The following is a 21,253-nucleotide window of genomic DNA, read 5'->3' on the forward strand; positions in this document are numbered from 1 at the left end:
GAAAAGTAGTTTGACATAAGATTCTTTGAAACATCAATGACAACTGAAAAAATTCTAGTAATATGAAGCAATGAAAGCATAGTTTAAAATTACAAGAAAGTTAGTATCTACTATCCAACAGCTCGCACGTGTGCATTTATACACATATTTATGCTTAAAATACCAATGTGCATCTTTCAGTATTTTTTGTTTAAATGACTTTTCTGTACCTTTTAGAAATGTTTCTATTTCTTTAATATAAATATTCCTATAAAGAAAATATTTACCTCAAATTATTTAGAAAAGTACTATTGAAACTGATTATTTTCTTTCTTTCTCCCGTTTGACCCTCTGGTCACAGATCATGAAAAACACAATAAGCAAATCTATAGTTTGTCTTTTAGCAACTTTGGAAAATAAACACAAAAAACATAGTCAAAAGCCTATTCAGAATTTTACTGTACAATTAGCTGAATTTTTTTAACATGTTTCACTAATACTAACCAAAAATCTAAATGAAATGCCCAACCCTGTCAGCTTTTGAGAAAATATTTAATTTTACTTTACTAGAAGCAATATTAGAAGTAAAATCAGTTCAAAATTAAGAAAAAATCATGATACATTATTATGTTAACTAACAATGGAGGCTCAGTAAAAAGAATACAAGGCAAAGAATAGAATAGTGCACTGTGGTTTTATTGATGGTAGCAATGACAATTTGCCTCTTTCATATGTAAAAAGTATTCAGCTTCATTTAACTAAGAACTTTAAAAAAGTCTTTTGTGGTGTCAGGTCCAAATTCCTTCTGCTCACATGAGCTTTCTTTGTTCCATCCTGCTGCTTGGAAAACCCCAGAATTTCTTCTAGAAGAAGTGTTCAGCAAGTTGGGAGCTGCCAGTGAACTCCCCCCGACTCCAAGAAGGTTTCTAAATGAAAGAACTAAAATACAACAGATAAAGACAAAAAGTATTGGCACTCAAGAAACTATAAGCACCCCCCATCCCTGGGATCTGTGCAACATAGGCTTCACTGTCACTTCATTTCCTTCCTCCAAAAGAGTGAATATCTGCTTTTCAGTACTTACAGAGACACAGCTCTTTAAAAGAATAAATCAGAAGGCTACACTTCAATGCAATAAATATGATCGGTCTAATACAAAGAACACTTTCTGGTTAAGACCTCTCTCTCACAAAACCACAATTTCTCCATTGTTAAGGACTTCAATACAGATTTTATAGCAAAGGTGGCAAGGTGTTGATTAGTTCTGTCATGAAGTAAAGGAAGACCTAAAAAGCATATAAGGACCAAGCACTTACAGATACACACTCATAGCTTCTTTCAATCTCCTCCAAAAGTTCTGGCCCTTGAAAACACTCATTTCTGATTATTTGCTCCACTTCAACTTCAGACTATTAAGACATTCTACATAGAAAATGTAACCTCAGGATGTATTTTTATTATTGTTAGATTCTAATTCTTGTATCGTGACTCTCTAGGAGGAGTATCTTATTTTACCAACCTGTTAAACCTAGTATTTGATTCATACCCACATAAAATTCCCCCTGACTGACTTAAAATGCTGACTTAGTTTTCTCCACCTCACACTGCTGGATATTAATAAATGATAATGTTTATGTCAACTGCAACCACAGTGAGGTACTGACTATCCCATACTTCTACTTTGTCTATCTATCTTCATAAAAATCATCAGGTCAAGACTTCCTGCAAATCTGCAGTGTTTGTCCCTCTCCATCTTTTTTAGAAGTCCCCTTTTAAAAACTGAAATACTGCAATCAGATCCCTTTAGACTCTTCCCCAGACTGAACAGCTGCATTGATCCAAATTCCACTTTTAAAAAACAACTCAGAATTTTAAAATCTTGAACCTTCTTCCACTTAAGACCCCTTGAAGTACAGACAAAGATTTTGAAGTGATTATTTGGTAATACCTATTCCAGATGTGCATGCCCATATGCAACACCTGAATGAGTGTACTGAACACCAATCCAGGAAGCAGTACAGCCTCATTTCTGCACTGATGCACCACTGCATTACTGAGTCCTCCTTGTCAAGCGATATAAGATTATACAGGTAGATCTAAAAGGTTTTGGGTATGAATTGACACTTTGACTGTATGGACCTCATGCTTCATCTTTGATACATCCCTATCATACCCAATACAAATATAGCCAGCAAACTCCAGTTTTAGTACTGCTTAAGTTGCCTTTGAGAACAAGATACCTTGGAATTTTAAATGTTACAAACTACAACATTAAAATTCTATGGAATTTACCAATTTATAATATAAAATAAGAATCATCAATGGCTTTCCATCTCTTTAGGAAAAAGACATTAGGTTACTTAACATAATAGAGAGATACTCCCTTTAAGTAAGTGAAGGTGTTGCTAATAAAAGATCTGTTGAAGAGGTAAAGCATCCTGCAGTGGAAAGTTGTGATAAAATTATGTCTCACTGGATCCCTTAAAACTTCCCCAATAAATTCTGTTTTCATTTAACAGGTTATTAAAAACTTGAAATAAGAACAGTATGCCATGCTCTCAAAAGATCTAAGAAATGAAAATGAGGCAGAATCCATATAGAAATCCACTTCTAGGAAGCGACATTTAATATTCCTGAACTTTTACATGTCAAGACATTAAAGCTACGTTGTTGTACAAGTCCAGGTAAACTGAAAACAATTTAGAAAAGGACTGTGTTTGATTTTCTGCCTCCATTTAAAACCAGTGAAGAATTGATTGCACCAACCACTTATTTTTGGGAAAGCCCAATAGAAAGGAAAAGCTGTGAAGACTTATTTTCTGTGCCAGGTAAGTTTTGATACTAAATCTGCTGTCTCTTTAAATCAGGACCCCATTATACTCTTTAAAATAAAGTATAGGAACACCTGCAAGGAAAAATCATCTCTGCCTTAGAAAGGTTGTTCCTTATCTGCCAAGAAGTAACTTGTTCTTGAGGTAAAGGCATTACTACCACTCTCCCTGGTGCCTCATAGCTGACCAAAGCTACGTAGAGTTTTCCAGATTTATACTGTAAAACTAGAGAAATACCAAAAATATTACCTAAGAAACAAAAAAATTCCCTGGCTTTGACTGCTGTGTACATTTCACATCTCTCATTCAACTGATCACCCTGTGCACAGCACCAACTGTGCTGGTTAAAACTCTGCTCAGTGCATATTCCAGAATAATTTCTGCATGAACTGTCTCAGGACATATTTACTAATAGTGATTGATACAAGTACTTAAAATAGAAATACAAGTTATACCGGCAAAAATAGAACAATTATCACCTCTCTTACATTGCCAGTATTGCCATAAATGAAAAATACATTTTAACATATACTCTAAAAAATAGAATCATGTTGCATCTTAGAAATATCAAAAGGTACAAAGATCAACTGCATGTGCTAAGCCAACAAAATGTGGAAGACTGGAGTAATGAAAAGAACAAAAAAGAGATTGGTAAAAACAAACTGGCTAGTAAAAAAAAATCACATTCAAGAAAAAGACACACTGTGGGTGTACATCAAATATTAGTGACTTATCAAAGCTTTCTTCAGTCAGAATAGACTTTTGACTGTCTTTTGTAAATTAAGGATTTAGAAGATCAACCAGTGAAATGAAAGCAGCACAGCTTATGAGATTTGTTCAGTGAAATTACTGTGTTTAATCTGGCTGACCTTTTTAAATGTATTAATGTATGTAGCAGGTATCTTTTCTAAGGAAGATATATAACCCCTAATTTCTGGTAATTAATAAAGTATAGATGCAAGTATATCCTCAAGATTCAGAGTATCATAAATATCTGTTTTCTGTGCACCTCCCTATTTAATGGTGAACTCAGATTTTATATTTCTCTTTCTCATGCAAGCAAAATGGCAGAAAGAATATTTATTTGCATAAATGGCTTATAAAAAGTAGAATATGGGACCTTGGACAGAGCTAGACAATCCTGAGCTCAGCAGGGACTGCAGACACTTGCTTCAAATAAGCTTGCTTCAAATATATGTGAGTCAGAGAATCTTGCTGCTGCTGCTCTCAGGTGAAAAAGCATCAGAAAAAAGCTTCCTGAGATGATATGAGTCTTGACATAAAGCAAAAGCCAAAAGCTATTTGTTGAAGTGTTTTTATTGCTTTCCCTCTTCCCACAGATATATTAAGTCCTCCTAAGACACAAAATTCAGAGAAACAGATATCCAACTTCTATCATAAATATACCAATATCCCTAAGAAAAATATAGAACAGTCCAGATTTGTTTATCTTGAAATCTAAACCAATATATAAAGCACTGGTACCTTATATTTACCTTTCTTTTCTTATTAATCAGTTTCTAGCTCGGGGGGGTTGATAAAATTGTTGAGTGGGTCGTGTGGACCGCCGTGGCTGACCATCACCTCCTCTGCGGAATTCTAGAGTTTGCTCATACGTTTCTTCTTCCTCCTCCTGTGGGTAAATAGCATTGTTTTAAACGAAAGAGGTGGGAAATGCACGATACATGAGTTGGTATTTGCACACATACAAACACACACCACATACAGATATACACATGGAGGGGTGAATCCATGCACACATAGCAACTGCTGCTTCTGTGCCCATGACCACTTACTAAAATAAGTGAGGGATGGAAGTGGGCTTTTCAAGCCTAGGAAAGCTAACAACATCAAGCTGACAAATCTCAAAACTCAATCCCCAGGGCAACAGAAGTTATTGAATATTTGCAGGGAAGAAAAAATCATATTTATTAAATAAAAATTATTTTCCAAGAGTCATACAGGCAACAAACTCAAGAAGCAAAAAAACTTCAATAACCTGCCAGATCAAGAGAAATATCAACTTTCAGGAGTTCACAAATGTGTGTGGAATGAAATAAAAGAATTAGGAAATAGAATTACAAGGAACAGCATCTGGAAATATGCATGCTTAATAAACACATCTGAAACACTAGATAAAAATCTATGATGCAATAATAATGAAAAAAGCCTACAAGTAGAGTGAACAATTTAGAGATGTATTTTCTATGTGCAGCAATAATAAATATATGCTCTGAATAATGAGAGGGGAGGTAAATGTCTGCAATATTCAGTTACTCCTAGGCATCTTCAAACCAGAAAGATATTCATAAAGTATTCAGAGGTGAAAAAATAATAAATTTTAAAATAATCAAGATACTGGAGAATGACTTACAAATATTAAAATAACTACATATTTATTTTGGTCAAGAAATATCGAATGGAAAAACATTCATCTAGTGGAATATCTGAATGTGGTACACATTGAAGAGAGAGAAAAAATTTAAGAGTGTAAGAGTTTATATCAAAGAAAAAATTATAGGCTGAAAAAATAAAAAAACTCCCAAGAATGAGTATGATTGTCAAATACTGTCTCAGAAAAACAGGTTTGATTTTATTTCTTTAATATCTTTATACAGTAGCAGACACCAGGTCTAGTGGGAACTTGCTGGAAGAAATTAGCTTTTTGAAAAAGTACTGGATATGTAACTCTCAATCCCTTTTATTCACAACATAGGAACATAAAGCAACACAAAGCAAGAGCATTGAATGGTTCATTAGAAGTTTATCAACAATTCCAACACCCAGGAACTGCCAGAGTACAGCATGCACATAACAGATTAAGCAAGTCAAAGCAGTAAAATATTTCACTTTAAGCAACAGAAAGGAAAACCTACAGCTTAAGTTTCTTTCTGTTGTGAAAAGTGAGATCTTACTCAAGAAACTTCTCTTTCTGAATTAGCATGAATATGAAAAAAACATGCATTTTTAAAGTAACAGTTACAAACAACCACATTCCTCTTGGTAAGGTCTCCTATTTAGAGGGCACATCTGTGGTCACAGCTATATTTCCAGATTAAGCATTACTACAGAGAGCCTGAAACAACTGTGGAAGAAAGAAGATTTTCAGCACTAAATACAGCATAACTGATTTATATCTCTTAGTTTCACTGTAGCTGAAGGCCAAGAAACAGAGTTCTGCCATAAAACCTTTCTCAGTTCTCAGTGTACTTTTTTTACCACCTGTAGTACTATAAATTCCCTCATATAAAGAGGTTCAGAGACACTGATTATCAAAAAAAAGGAAAAAAATCAATAGAGCATTAGATGTCTAACACAAAAGTCCCCACAGTTTGCAATATTGCTAGCCCTAGTTCAAACACTCAACTTAGTATATGAGATCATCTCCCATCACTGACAATGCAAGCTGCACTAGCAGCAAATGTTAAAAACTAAACTAAATGCCTGAAGTGGTCCAAATACCATTCAGTATACCCTTTCAGAGTATACCTTTCAGTGTACCCTGAGAAACAAGAAAAGCTGAAAATAGCACAGAATTTAAATAGTTCAGTGTATACCATCTCAACTGTAACAGCCAACCTCTTTCTGAGGGTAAGCACATCAGAGTAAATTTCTACAGCAGCAAATTTTCATCAAATCTCAACGTTAATGTTGTTGATCCTTTGAACTCAGTAAAGCCAAATTAAAACCAGTATTTGTATGATACACTTCTATTTTTGTAATTGTCTTTACACAGTGAATGAAAAGCTTCACATGCATGCATTCCAAATTAAGAAATTTTACTGCAATAGTCAAGAGTGAAATGTGAAATCACATTCACTTTCTTGAGGATCTAAAAAATGTGGATGTGAGCAGTGCAGCAAATTGTAATAAAAAAAACAAGTTACAGAACACCTTTCAAGTGTTCCCTGATTCCTTTCCATGCAAAGTGGCTCCACACAATTATTGACTGTCCTGTTGAATTCTGCCATCTTCTCTTCAGATGACACACTGTCATTTCTTGGATCTTACCTATTCACATGTGATCCTAAATGGCTCTAATGTTCTCCGAATTAACAATTTGCCAAGTCATATTTTTATTAAAAATTTCTTACTTTACAAGTAACTGAATTGCTTTTCTGTCATCATTTCTTAATCATTGACCCTCAATTCACCACTGCTGATCTTTCACCATTTATTGCCATTTCATTTCCACAGAATTGCAGAACAGATAAAGGTTGGAAGGGATCCACTGGGGGGTCATCTGGTCCAGCCTCCTTCTTAGGCAGGGTCATCCCAGAGCACCCTGCACAGGATTGTGTCCAGACAGTTCTTGAATATCTCCAGTGAGGGAGAGTCCACAACCTCTCTGGACAATCTGTTCCTGTGTGCAGTCACCTGCACAATAATGAAGTTCTTCCTCATATTCAAGTGGAACTTCCTGTACTTCACTTTCTGCCCATTGCCTCTTGTTTTATTGGCTAGACCACCAAGAAGAGCCTGGCTCCCTCCTCTGGACACCCTCCCTACATTGTTAAGATTTCACTCTCAGTCTTGTTCAAGCAAAACAGGCACAGCCTATTTATCCTTATTTCTATTTTAAGGAAATTTCTTACTACCTTAAAGAAACAAATACCATTTTATGGACTTTTATCCCACCTTATTTTAAAATTTTTCCACCTACTAAAAACTGCCATTTTCTGGAACAGCATGCACTGTTTGTGGGCAAAACTTTGTGTATCTTATGTTCTCTTGTTTTTTCTGTTTTTCAACCAAAAATTTCAAATGTCTATACTTCTTCCATTATAACTGCAGTTAGGTCACTCATCTTGCTATCAACTCTACTTTTCCAATCTTTCTCACTGCTTGCTTTCAATTTATCAGTTGCTTGTGACTCATTCTAAATTATTCTTATCCATATAAGATCTAGATTACATTTTATAAAGCAAAGGTGACCACAATGTCTCTTAGAGCATCTTTATTCTCCTTCTATTATCAGTAGGTGCTTTATATTAGTATACTGCTCTAAAAACTTATCTATTTTATTATCTCCATACTTCAGCTTATTTTCCATTATTTATCTAAAATTCCAGGATCAAGGACTCTGTTAGTACTTACACAATGCCCACCTCGGACTATGAACACAGATTAAATGATAGCACTAAGCACAACTGCTAAAGACAGGAGAAACTGGCAGACCCATAGGAAAAAGCAAGGAAAGGTTCACAATGCAAACAATGAAAAGCACAAAGAATTATTTCTGCACTAACAGATTAGAATGAAGAGAGAGAGGATGGAACATGCCAGCATTCTTTAGGTATTTAAAAAAAGAGGACAAACAAGGAAGGATAAGTAATTTGAAAATTCATCTTCCATTCAAAGTTTTGCTGTAAAAATCTGCTGTTACTTTTGATGGGTTTTTTTCCATCTCATAAGAAAAGTGAGAACTTTTGATGGCTTTTTTCCATCTCATAAGACCAGTGACAACTAAAGAAGGGTAAAATGGGAACATATGCACAGCCAGTGCTTATATTTTGTACTCATATACTCTGAAGAGGTTGTACCACCACCATATTTGACCAACTGAGCTTAGTGAATCAACAAGTAACTTCCATCCAGACAAGTGACTACCATCCTGCTTTTATATAAAAAAGTCAATGGATTTCACAGCTGCAGAATACAGTTATAAATCCAGCATTTAACATATTTCACCAACCAATTTATTCTTCAAATGAACAATATTAGAGCAAATTTATACTTCATTAAAAGATTTCTCTCTGAATTTCAACTGAAAGACTTCTTTTATTGCATTCAAAAGAACAGTTTAGAGACTTATTTTTTAAAACACATTCATTTGAAGTAAATATTTCATACATACATAATTTTTGAGAATGAATAGAAGGAGTACAGTAAAGAACCAGACAGAACTTATGCATTGACACAAAAGCTGTGCTTAATGCTGTGCTCACACATATTTAGGAAGCAGTAGCAAGTCACAGCTGATCAGCTCCTGCACTTTTGCCACTTACAAAGTAGTTACCTCTGTCTATTACTGCTTACAGATAGAAAATTCTGCTTCATTCACTGGGGCCTTCTGCTGAAGCTTTTCAATTATAGCTCTCTGTGGGCTATTAAGGGATGAACACCCAAGCCTGTGCAGGGAGGCATGAAGAAGCAGCATGTAGAAGCAGTGTGGGGCCAGGGACTGTGGGACAAAGAGGAGACAGAAGGCAAAGAAAGAAAGCAGAAGATATTTTCCATTTAGGTAGTGTCAAGCCCCTGTTTCAGTTAAGCTGTAGTTTTAACTTCACCCACACACTGAATGCATCAGGAACTTGCTGGTTCAGTACAAAGAGAGTGTTGGCTTCTTTGTAAAATGACTTTTTCTTTCATGTGCATTTCAAATTCCATTTCCTGATCCAGATTTAATGCCTCTTTGCACTGCCCACTCTTCAGGCAACAGCTGTCTCCTGCTGTTAAAACACCAAGTGATCTCTTTTTTCTTGGTTAAATTCCTTTCTCAGATTTTGCTTCTTTTGCCTAATCATCCACTGTTGAGCTCCTTGAATACTTGTTTTGGTTTTTGCATTTTCTACTTACCAGTGCTTGGATCAATCAAAAAGAGACTGCAAGATTATCCAGATGAATCAAAGAAAAAAGAAAAAAAAAAAAAAGCAGAGAAAACTCATGCTATGGCCAAATTGAGAAATTCACAAGTATTTTGAGAAACAGCTAAATGTAATTAATTTTTAATTATTTTATATTCAATATATTAAATATCCCATATTTGCAAGGAAAAAATTAATTTGCTGAAGTGTTTACAGTATTCTCTGGAACTTCTACTTTATTAGAATACTTAAATAGATTCTTTGAATTCCATAATAACTAAGAATAAAGCAGGATTTTGTGGGGGGAAAAAAGGGTTTGTTATGCAACTTTAGAGTGGCTTTAGGCTGTAATTTCAGAAATTACTATCAAATGATGTGTAAATATTTTAAGTAAAAGAGGAAGTATGACTGATGTAGATTTTTCAAGGGTCTCAACCAAGTACTGACTTTTTTTTGAAGCGTCTATTACAGAATAATTCAACATATTTGTTCTTCATCAATTTTCTTTGCAAGATAGGCTTCTTACCTAAAATATCCATTCCTTTTACAGAGTAATCTTCTCCCAGAGTAACCTTTGTAAGCCTGCAGTTGCTCACTTTTTTTCCCCCCAGTGTACAACACATCTATATTAGACTGGGCCTATGGGCATTCAAATTCCTGAAGAAAACTTGAATGAGAAGAGCAAGTGAGGTTTGAGATCTGCATACAGCTGACCCCTCACTGATCATTAAAATAAACTCGTAGCCCTATTACTGCCTTATCTTCTGTCTATAAAGAACATGCAGGATAAGCAACTGTAAAGGATCTAAAGGGTATAAAAGCTCTTCTCCTATTTGAACCTCATGACCCAATAAGCACCTCACTGCATATAGGACTTGGCAAGCCTTAGGTAATTAGTACAGATACGTGAGTATAAACCCAGTTTTGCTGCATGTACAGTCCTCCATAGGTAACTCTGGTTTGACTTTTGTGTCTCAGCCATCAATAGTTTTGTTGAAGTTTTTAGCCCTAGCTTCACTCCAGTAAAATTATGTATTAGGTAAAACAGTAGTGGCAGAAATGGAAATGTTAAATGTATCATGGCAACAATTAAGGAAATTAATTGTCCTCAAATGCATAAAATTGAGTTGCTGTGTGGTACTGTATCAGGTACTAAAAATACCCTGTGGTTTTGAACTGCAACTACAAAGTTACTGTTCGTTGCCATTCTATATGCAGCCTACCCCTTCACAAATAATCCCTAGCCCTTCACAAAATGTTTTAATCTACTGTACTAGTGATGTCTTTCTCCTTCACTGCTTCTCAAATTCTATGAGATTTTGATGTACTACACAAATAAGCTCTGTACAAAGCCTTTTATCCAAGAGAGAAAACCAGTTAATAATTCCCTAATCCAAGAGCAGTCAATTTCAACAGCTACTGACCTTACAACAAACTTGCTGTAATGGTATTTAAAAAATAAATAGAAAACCAATAAAACATATACACATTGTAACCCTTATTTACACTTAGGAAATTATCCTTATGAGGATATGTCTTTTTCTCCACTGAACACAGATGGGCCACAAGCAAATATGCTCCTAACTATGGTATGTAAAACTAAGTGGCATGGAACTATCCCATAATAACTGTTGTTTTCCCATGTTCCAAATAATAATTTCAAGATGACCCTTCTCTGAGTAGTCTTCTCTTTAGCATCTGAAATAATATAATGATAATAAATATTTTCTGTTGACTTTCATTAACCAAACGTCAGAAAACTTTGTATTTTCTTGGCCAGTTTTTGTAAAATTCTATAAATACTATAAATTTTATAAATAATATAATATATATTCTATATATTCTGTAAGTACTGTCAGGACCAGCAATTTTTCAACTAATGCCTTATTACACATCAATTAAAGGTAATAGATTTATAATAAAATGATTTGGTAATCCTGAAAAATTTAATATACACTGTTAATTTTAATTAGAATTATCTCATTTTCCTCTGTTGAAAATATAAAGAACCTGAGCTTCAAAACCAGCTAATTTTTAAATGATTCTGCTAAAACCATACACATCCTGAGTTTTGAGTGAAGCAACAAACATTAGAAAGAAAGCAGCAGAAAATTAGTAGATTTTTCAGAAAAAAATCAAGAAATGGAAAATAAATGGATGAGCAAGGAAAATAATTGCATACTTAATCTGCGACAACTAAAAGCAACAATAACTTAAATAATTAACTTGGAATCAGACATTTCTTTGTACTTCATTGTTTCAGCTCTGGAAACAAAGCAATTATTAGTTTTCTACATAGACAATTTTTTGAATACATTTCCATAAAACTATGATAATGTAAGCCTGGGGCATGATTATCCCACAGATATATTGCTGGCTTATTGGTTCACCTTAAGGGTATTGCACAGTTTATTCATACTTGCAGTCATTCCCTCTGGCACACATGGAAATAAACAGGCAACTTTTATTGTGCAGTTTGTGTGGAAATGGACCTACTTTCCTGCAAATTTTCACTGAGTTCTCAATACAGAAAAAGCAATGGATGTTAGAAATTCCTTACAAGTACATATTTAAGCCATTCAGACCATATCTCTTTCACCAGTGAAAAGCTTCTTCACTGAGCAATATCAATATCAAACTATAAATATTTAAAGGTTTACTTTCAATTTCTAAAAGAAAAGCTGATACACTAAAGTAAGACATTCTATATAAATTAACACAGAACCAACGGACACATCAGGTTTTCTCCATTCATCCAAAAAAAAGCCCCAAACTGGAAGTGTTTTTGCCAGGCTGATAATACAGACAGTCCTAAACTATAGCAAAAAAGAATACTTGCATAGACTGGGGGAAAAAAATCAACACTCATTTTCTCTGCATAAAATGCACTTGTGAGAAAAACCTTCTATGAGTCCATAGAAGGGTGGAAGGTAGGGGGAAGTATTTGCTGTATTGCTGAACCTGCTTTAGCCATGCAAACAGAAAGCCCTGCCAACATAAATCTGAGAAAGAAAGCACTCAGGGATGCCATGAGAAATTATCGAATACTTTCCTGTTAGGACACAAAATCACTATCAAAATCTTAACAGGGAATAAGAGCGCTTTGGTGACACTTTACGTGAAAAAGAAGGCCATGTGTACAACCTCACCCATGACAGAATTTGACATAAAAATCCCAAAGTCCACACAGAGACAGAGGTGTATATTTAGTAAACAAACACCTATGTGAATTGATTGTGAATGACTGACCGCACACAAAAAAAATTAGAAAGTTAAACATGGCAAAATTTATTTTCATAAATATACAGAAAAGTTCAAAAGAAATATATATAAAACACCCAATTAAAAACTGAAACAAAACTGCATTAGGTAGTGCAGGGACACAGCAATTTAAAAGAGACTTGAAACAGAATCTACCCATGAGACAACACAGAACAGACCCATAAAAAAGAGAGTATCTTAACTTGAAAGTCAGGATCTCTATATCTCTTGTATCTTGTATGCTTTATATTTTAAAATAAAATTTGCCAAATTGTGTCGGGGTCACCTATATTTTAGCGAATAACCATGACTTTAAAAAAATACACCACATCATCCTGCAAGTTCTACAATAGGTTCAAAAGATGATGATGGGCAAAATATGCTTATAAACATTAGGAACTTTTTACACTGCTACAGGACAGAACAGTTGGTGTCTGGTCACAAACAGTGCTGCCGGGGCTCAGTACTGGGACCAATTCTGATTTATATATCTATCAGTGATCTGGACGAGGGGATCTAGTGCTCCCTCAGTCAGTCTGCACATGACCCCAAGTTGGGTGGGAGTGTTGATCTGCTGGAGGGTAGAAGGACTCTACAAAGATCTGGATAGGCTGCATCAATGGGCTGAGGCAGATTTTAAGAGGTTCAACAAGGCCGAGTGCCAGGTCCTTCACTTGGGTCACAAGAGCCCCAGGCAGCTCCACAGGCTGGAGGCAGTGGTTGGAAAGCTGCTCAGAGGAAAAGGCACCCCAGGGTGTGCTGGCTGACAGTGGCTGAACATGATCCAATGTGTGCCCAGGTGGACAAGAGGGCCAATAGTGCGGCCAGCAGGACCACAGCAGTGATTGTCACTGGACAGGCCACACCTTGAGTGCTTTGTCCAGTTCTGGGCTCTCTCCAAGAAATACATTGAGGTGCTGGAAGCATGGGCACAGAAGGGCAGCAGGGCTGGTGAAAGGTCTGGAGCACAAGTCCTGTGAGAAGCATCCTAAGAAGCTGGGGTTATATTTAGCCTGGAAAAAATGAGGCTGAGGGGAAACCTTATCACTCTCCACAGTTACTTTGAAGGAGGTTGTAGCAAGGTGGGGGTCAGGCCTCTCTCCCAAGTAACGAATAACAAGACAAGAGGAGATCACCTCAAGTTGTGCTAAGGGAGGTTTAGATGGGATATAAGGAAAAATATCTTCACAAAAGCCTTTGTCAGGCCTTGGAGCAGTCTGTCCAGGGAAGTGGCTGAGCCACCATCTCTAGAAGTATTTAGAGGACCTGTAGATGTGGAATTGTGGGATATGGTTAGTGGTGGGCTTTACAGTGCCAGACTAATGATTTTACTTGATGATCTTCAAGGCCTTTTCTAACCTAAGCAGTTCTAATATCCTAAAACTGTAATATCCAATCTTCAGTAATTTTTACATCTACATAATGTTAGGAACAAAGTAAAAAAACCTAAAAAACTTTCCATGTGTAAAAATAAAACTACTACATAATAACCCCACAGCACCAATTTACTCACATTTACAAGTATTTCCCTTCCCACTTTGATATGGAAGGAAGTCCATTTCCAGGTTGAGTGATGAACTTTTATTGAGTAGCTCTCTCCTTCAACTGGCCTCAACTTCTGGAAGATTCAGCTCTCTCAGTGGGGACTCAGCTTCACTCCTCTCCCTAGACACTGATGAAACTCTGTGACTTATGATGTGATTTCCATCAGCTGGGCCTCAAAATGCCCAGCTGTGAGGATTGCTGATGTAACCTAACATGTGTCTGACATCATCAAAAAGAGGCTGATTATCTGTACAGGGAAAAGAAGTGAGACTGGAATAGGCCAGGAAGGAATGCAAGCAAGAAGAGAAATCCCACAAGCCTGCATCCAATTGCAAAATTGTGCCTGGCTTAGTGCAATACAGCATCCAATATATTGTAAAATTTTACTGTCAGTTGTAGAACATTCAAGAACATTCTTCAGCAGTGTCCTACATTGAAACAGGACACTGGGGGACCTCTGTCAAGAAAGGAACAAAGAGTATGGCAAACACCACTGCTTTCATTTGCTCCTGTATGCCTTGTGACCCACAGTGGATGTCCTATATGAGAACAAATAGTCTAGAGGAAGAACAAAAATAAACACATCAGAAAAGAGATGAAGGAATAAATTCAAATAGGAAACCATTACATAACTATGCAAACTTTTTCTGCAAAAGATTTTATCAACTTGAGCCTGCATGAAATAACCTCTCGAGATTTTCACTAAGAAGTCAGAAGCAACACTTCCAATTAGTTACCAAAGGAAGAAAAAACAAAAGAAAACACCAAAACCAAAAAAGCCCTACAAAAAGAAAAGACCAATTATAAATAGGCTTCATAAGCATAGGAGAATCTGAACTGAGCAATGAGATAGCCCCTAATATCTGCCTGCATAATCAAATGTTCCAAGTTGGAAAGTTAGAAGATCCTACCATGTTTGATGTTCAATATGTGTGACATACTCATTAAATACACAAAACATGGATAAAAAGTCCCTCTGTATAGCCATCATATATTTATTGCTTTTTTATTAACCAACTCGCTCCCATTAGAGAAACATGTGTTTCCCTTTGGCAAAGATATCTTCACTAAAAAACAGAACTCACAAAAAACATACAACTGAACTCCCCCAATCTCCCTCCTTCTCCCCTTATCCCCCCAAAAAACAGAGTAAAAGAGTAATTTTCTATGTGTAGCATTTATGAAGAAAAACAAACCACCTTGCTGAAAAAAAACTGCCTTCAGAGTAAACTTCTTTTTTTAGTTCTTCTATTATAAAAGACTTATTTTTCTAGATATTATTACTGACAACACCTGCAGGTCATCAAAGAAGGAAGAAAAATGCTCAAGCATTCCAGATATTAAGCATCCCTGTATAAGGAATCTTCAGCACATTAAGTAACATATCTATTGAACATGTGCTGTATACATATACATGAGTAAAATCTGGAATCTTATTCGTGTATGTATATGTATATGTAATCTTACACACACATACCCCACATACTCCACAGATTATATTCATCATCACTTCTATTCTGCAATACCAAATGAACAGTAACATGTCTCCCTTCCTCAGAAAGCAACTGGTCAGGAATACTACACCAATTCCTCTCATTTCCTCTTAAAGTCCTTTTAATTAATCTATGAAATTTGGACAAACTCAGAACATGGGAAAGTGAACAAGACTGGGAAATCGGAGAGAAACAGTGATGGCAAGAACAGACCAGATATTTTTACTCAACTAACTTCTTTTACTCAACATATTCAATCTCAACACAGGCAATATAGAGAAATTCAAGCAAAGAATCTTTCAGAATTCTCAAAATGAGATTTTGAAGAACTTTATTCACACTAGAGCAGGATCAAAAACTATCTCAAAACGAAATTGCAACTCAGTTTAAAGGAAGATATTTAGTGAGAAACAGTCTCAAAATAACCCAAGGAAGGAGCCCATATGCAGTCTCCAAATAAAGAACTGTCATTGTACGCAATTACAATTAATAACAAGAGGAGAAGGAGAAGAACAGTGTAATGTTCCAAGAGTCCTGCTTTAACTGCCACGACTATTTTCAATAATTGTAAACCCCAAGAAGAATATGTCCTTCATCTGAATTGTAGAGCCGATAATAATTAGTAGCAATATTTCCTAGTCTGATGAATATGAAATGCTCAAAGTGAAGACTCAAATATGTTTTACAATGCCTAATGATACAACTATAAAATTGAAAGCCCCTGGTTTATGCCCACTTGGTAGAAATTACCTCCTCAATTGAAATTTGCCTCCTTTTAGTTCATTAAAAAGTAAAATGCTGTTCTTTAACCACCTTTCAATGTCAGTTACCATGTTTCAGCTAAGGGCTAGTAACTTTCAGAGGAATAGCTAAATTGTGAACGTCTATCTCTATTCCAACATGCATACAACAAGTTGAAGTCTGAAAAACAATGCAGCTTCCCAGAGGATAAGGTGCTAAAGAAAAACAATTTCTAGCAGTTGATCAGGGTAAGTGGTTTCCAAAAAGTTTGTCTCAAAATAATTCCCCTTAAAAGAAGGCTGGGGAAATAAATAATTACATAAAGAATTATCCTGAGAGAACCTGAAGGTTAAACTGTGTGTAGGGTATGTATCATGGTGTACTGTAAAAGACGCAATGGAATTTAAGACAGTATTTCCAGTGAATACAAAAAGTCTCAGGTAAGAAAAAAAAAGCTTAAGTTATACTATGAGAAGCAATTTTTCAGTCTAGGAGGACAGGGAAATCACCATCTTGATAAGATAGAAAGTAAGGCACATCCCAACAAAATTACTGCCTACAGCTCAAGTTCTTTCTTAAAGCCAAAAGACAGCTTTTTGTGGAAACTAAAGTCACACTAGTAATGTTTTAGATTAATTTCAACAAATGTCCACCATCACTCAGAAAGATGAGTAGTCCAAAACACTCATCCTTCATTTAATGAATTGAGTCACTGAATTATTTTGAACTGTAAAATTATTCTAGAGATTTTCCTAACAGTACAGAAGCCAAAGAAGTAAAGACATCAAAGTCTTCTCTGATGCAATACTCAGGGACATTTTTTCTATAGGAATCTTAGAACTAATTAAGTAGACTGTACCATTGTCTTTTACCAGCCTTGGTTTTTGTGTAGTCAATGAAGACAGAAGCTATATAAGAGATCCAACCTGGACACATTTATCTACTGCACCTACTTAATTATTCAGTGGGAAAGATTTCCTGCTTTACACACAACACAAAAAGACCACAGTGTGATGCCAAGGGCATCCAGGCCTAAGAGCCATAAAGAAACAGCACCCAATCTTTCAAGTAGTTATTAGCCTGTCATAAAGACATTTGAATGGGTTCAACACCTCCATAAAACAGGTAGGCAAAAGCCTTCTCCAGCTTAAAGAAGCAGCTGTAAACCTTTACCATTTAGTGGTTTTCAGCACTGCTCTTTACACTGCTGAGGGAGGTTCAAACACCTTCAGAAAACTAAGAGGAGTTTACCTCTTCACTTACCTGAAATGGAAAGCTATGATCAAGCCCTGAATTACAGTTTAAGGTAATTCAACAGACACAAAAGCTCTTAAAGCTCTGTGACAAGATACAATGTTATCGAACTTGAACTCTGAACTGTATGCCAGCAAGAATTAACTGCAATCCAAGATCCTGTTATTTTCTTTCCTCAGCTCATTCCTTACTGGAAGAATGAGCTGAGAAAACCTGCAAAATGGATTTTCAGTCTCCAGAGAACAAAAGAAACTCTAGAAAAACTAGGAGTATGTATAACATTTATGTCTTAGTAATAATTTTTGCATTCTTTTATCTTTATGCAGAAATCCAGTGCAAGATACTGCAGGAAGAGGAACTAAGCTAAACTATAGGCTTCACTTCATAATTGGAATTCTTAAGGAATTAAAATAATTGTACTCAAAGTATCTGTAAGAATTCCAGCTTGTTTAGAGAACAAGCTGTTGAGGCTGTGACATATGTAAGTGAAACTACATGCATACATAGGGAACACTACGATTTTTATTTCCTTCATACAGCAGCAGAAAACAAAAAAAGGTAATTGTAGCATAAAGAGGGTGGAACAAAGCCGATGACATTACTAAGGAAACAGAGAATGGAAAACAAAGCAAAGACTTACTTGGCTTTGGGGAAAAATGTCACAAGATAAACACTTAGACTGTACATTTTCATAATTTATTAAGGGAAAAATATCCTACAAAATAGAGAATAAAATTAAGACTTAGAGTTTAAAGTATTATCTTGACTTTATTTTTTTTCCACAGAACAAATTATTAAGTGATTCAGGAAGGTCCTTTCAATGCTTTTCAGCTGTTAGTATAATTTTACATCATTTACAAGAAAAAACAAGCAGTTCTTATTTCTACAATAGCATTTCAGTGATTTTTTTTTTATTTGGATTAAAATACTTTAAGTGACCCCTGCTACATTGAGGGAACTATTGGAATACAGTATTGTAGTGTTACATAGAGGACATTATAAGAACTCTAGAATAGTGGAACCCAAATGTTTTATTATTAAAAATATCGATGAATTCCATACCTAGGACATATTTTCAGGCTCTAAGAAAAATAATATGCAGTTCTAGTGTTCTTAAATGTATTTATATTGGTATTGTATGTGATTATTGAAAAAAAATCCCCAATACCTTTTTGGTTTACCTAATGTAAAATTCAGCTTTATCTTCTACTTCTAGCCATCAGAAAGATAAAGAGCTGCATGTAAGGTGTCAGAGAGACTGAAAACTTACAAGAACTCTCAGCAAACTGCATAATGGACAGTACACAATCAATTATTATACTTTTTTCATTAAGGTGGTAAGCACAATGTATTCTGAGAATATGAGGCAGAGTTGATCTACAGTTAAGAAGAGAAAACAAAACAAAGCAAAAAACCCACCAAAAAAACCAAACAAACCAAAAATCACTTTAAAAAGTTGCCAAAAGCAGACCAGAAGCTGAGGTGCTTAAATAATATGTTACGTCATCAAAATAAGGTCACTGTGGTACTTTGGCTATTCTTTCAAGTGACTAGCCAAGCAACATTTTGCTTTGCTTTTTTTTCTTCCTCCCAGTGGTATACTATCATCCATTTGTATTTGTTGGACAAAAAATGAAAGTCAACATGAGTCCTAAACAAACAGTACTGAAACAAACAATAAAGAATAATCACTTCTAAGACATAGGCTAGCTAAATTTATGCCTTGATAGAGTTCACTAAATCTTCTCTCAGTATCAGCAACTCTTTCAAAAAGGAGTCTAAATTAGAACTCACATATAGTGTATTTCTACAAGTTTTCAGTACAGACAGTTAAGACCAAGAATCGTGTAATCACAGAATATGCTGAATGGAAGGGACCAACAATGATCATCGAGTCTAACTCCTGGCCCTGCCCAGGACATCCCAAGAATCACACCATGAGCATGAGTGCATTGTCCAAATGCTTCTTGAACTCTGTCAGGCTTGGTGCTGTGACCTCTTCCCTGGGGAGTCTGTTCCAGTGTTCTCTGGGTGTAAAACCTCTTCCTGACATCCTCCCCTGAATCATGCAATTTCATGCACTTCCTTGGGTGCTGTCACTGGTCACAGGAGTGAAGAGATAGGTACCTTCCCCTCATAAAGATGCTGAAGACCCCAACAAGGTCTGCCCTCAGTCTCCTCCAGGCTGAACAAACCCAATTACCTCAGCCACTCCTCACAAGGCTTCCCCTCAATGCCCTTCACCCTGCCTGCTACCCTCCTCTGGATGCTCTCGAATAGCTTAATGTCTTTCCCATATTGAGATGTCCTAAACTGCACACAGCACTCGAGGTGAGGCCACACCAGTGCAGAGCAGAGCAGGACAATCCCCTCCTTTGAGTGGTTCATGATGCTGTATCTGATGCCCCCCAGGACATGGTTGGCTCTCCTGGCTGCCAGGGCACAGTGATGACTCAACTTGCCACTGACAGAATCCCCAGGTCTCTTTCTGCAGCACTGCTTCCAGCCCCTCATTACCTAGTGTACACACACCATCAGGGTTGCCCCATCCAAGGTGGAAAATCCAGCTCTTGTCCTTGTTAAATCTCATACATTTGGTGACTGCCAAGCCCTCTGATTTGTCTGGGTCCCTCTGAAGAGCATATCTGCCCTCAAGGGAGTTGACAGCTACTCCAAAATTGGTGTCATTGGCAAACTTATTCCTTTGAGACCTATGTCTAAGTCGTTAATGAAGATGTTGAAGGGCACCGGGGCTGAGTATGAAGCCTACAGAACCCCACTAGTGACCAGTCACCAAAACTCTGATGTCACCCTGTTCACTACAACCCTTTGCACCTGACCTGAGAGCCAGCTACTCACCCACCACATAATGTGATTATCAAGCTGTGGGCTGGACATTTTGTCCAGGAGCATACTGTGAGAGACAGCATCAAAAGTTTACTGAAATCCAAAAAAATTACATCAACTGGCTTTCCTAGGTCAGCTAGGTGGACTACCCTGTCATAAAAGGAAATCAGGTTTGACAAGTGGGACTTTCCTCACACAAAGCTGTGTTGGCTGTGACTGATGAGTGCATTGTCCTCCAGGTATTTTCCAATACCTCCCAGAATAATCTTTTCCATCATTTTACCAGGCACTGAAGTGAGACTGAGAGGTCTGTAGTTTCCAGGGTCCTCCTTGACCTCCTTGAAAACTGTGATAGCGCTGGCCAGCGTCCAGTCAGCTGGGACCTGTCCAGATTACCAAGACCACTCAAAAATCTTTGTGAGAGGGTATGTGATTACATCTGCCAGTTCTTTGAGGATTCTTGGATGAATCCCATCAGGCTCCACAAATGAACAGATCCAGCTGGACGAGCAGACCTCACACAATTCCAGAGTAAACTGTGAGTTGCTGATTCTCTCAGTCATGGTTCTCCAGCTCAGGGCACTGAGACTCCCTTGGTCCATCACCCATGTTGAAGACGGAGGCAAAGAATGCCTTAAACACCTCTGCCTTGTCCCTGTCCCTGTTTGTAAGGAGACCATCCTCATCCTGTAATGAGCTGATGTTATTTTTACAC

General features: G+C 36.5%; 1 protein-coding gene across 4 annotated transcripts in view; it reads right to left on the reverse strand.

Annotated features, from left to right (window-relative positions):
• Positions 1–654: 654 nt before the first annotated feature.
• Positions 655–21,253, reverse strand: part of TDRD3 (tudor domain containing 3) — a 93,704-nt gene continuing 73,105 nt past the window's right edge. For 2 of the 4 annotated variants that reach the window (XM_054654516.2, XM_054654517.2), the window contains 2 exons: positions 4,307–4,443; positions 655–918 (listed from right to left, as the gene is read on the reverse strand). In XM_054654516.2, coding sequence (XP_054510491.2) covers positions 4,324–4,443 — 120 coding nt within the window. In that variant the 3' untranslated portion in view covers positions 655–918; positions 4,307–4,323. Of the gene's footprint in view, positions 919–4,295; positions 4,444–5,379; positions 5,896–21,253 lie in introns of those variants that run through there. The other 2 variants (XM_077173641.1, XM_077173642.1) reach the window with 2 other exon arrangements.

The sequence above is a fragment of the Agelaius phoeniceus genome, chromosome 2 (assembly GCF_051311805.1).
Source record: "Agelaius phoeniceus isolate bAgePho1 chromosome 2, bAgePho1.hap1, whole genome shotgun sequence".
Lineage (NCBI taxonomy): Eukaryota > Metazoa > Chordata > Aves > Passeriformes > Icteridae > Agelaius > Agelaius phoeniceus.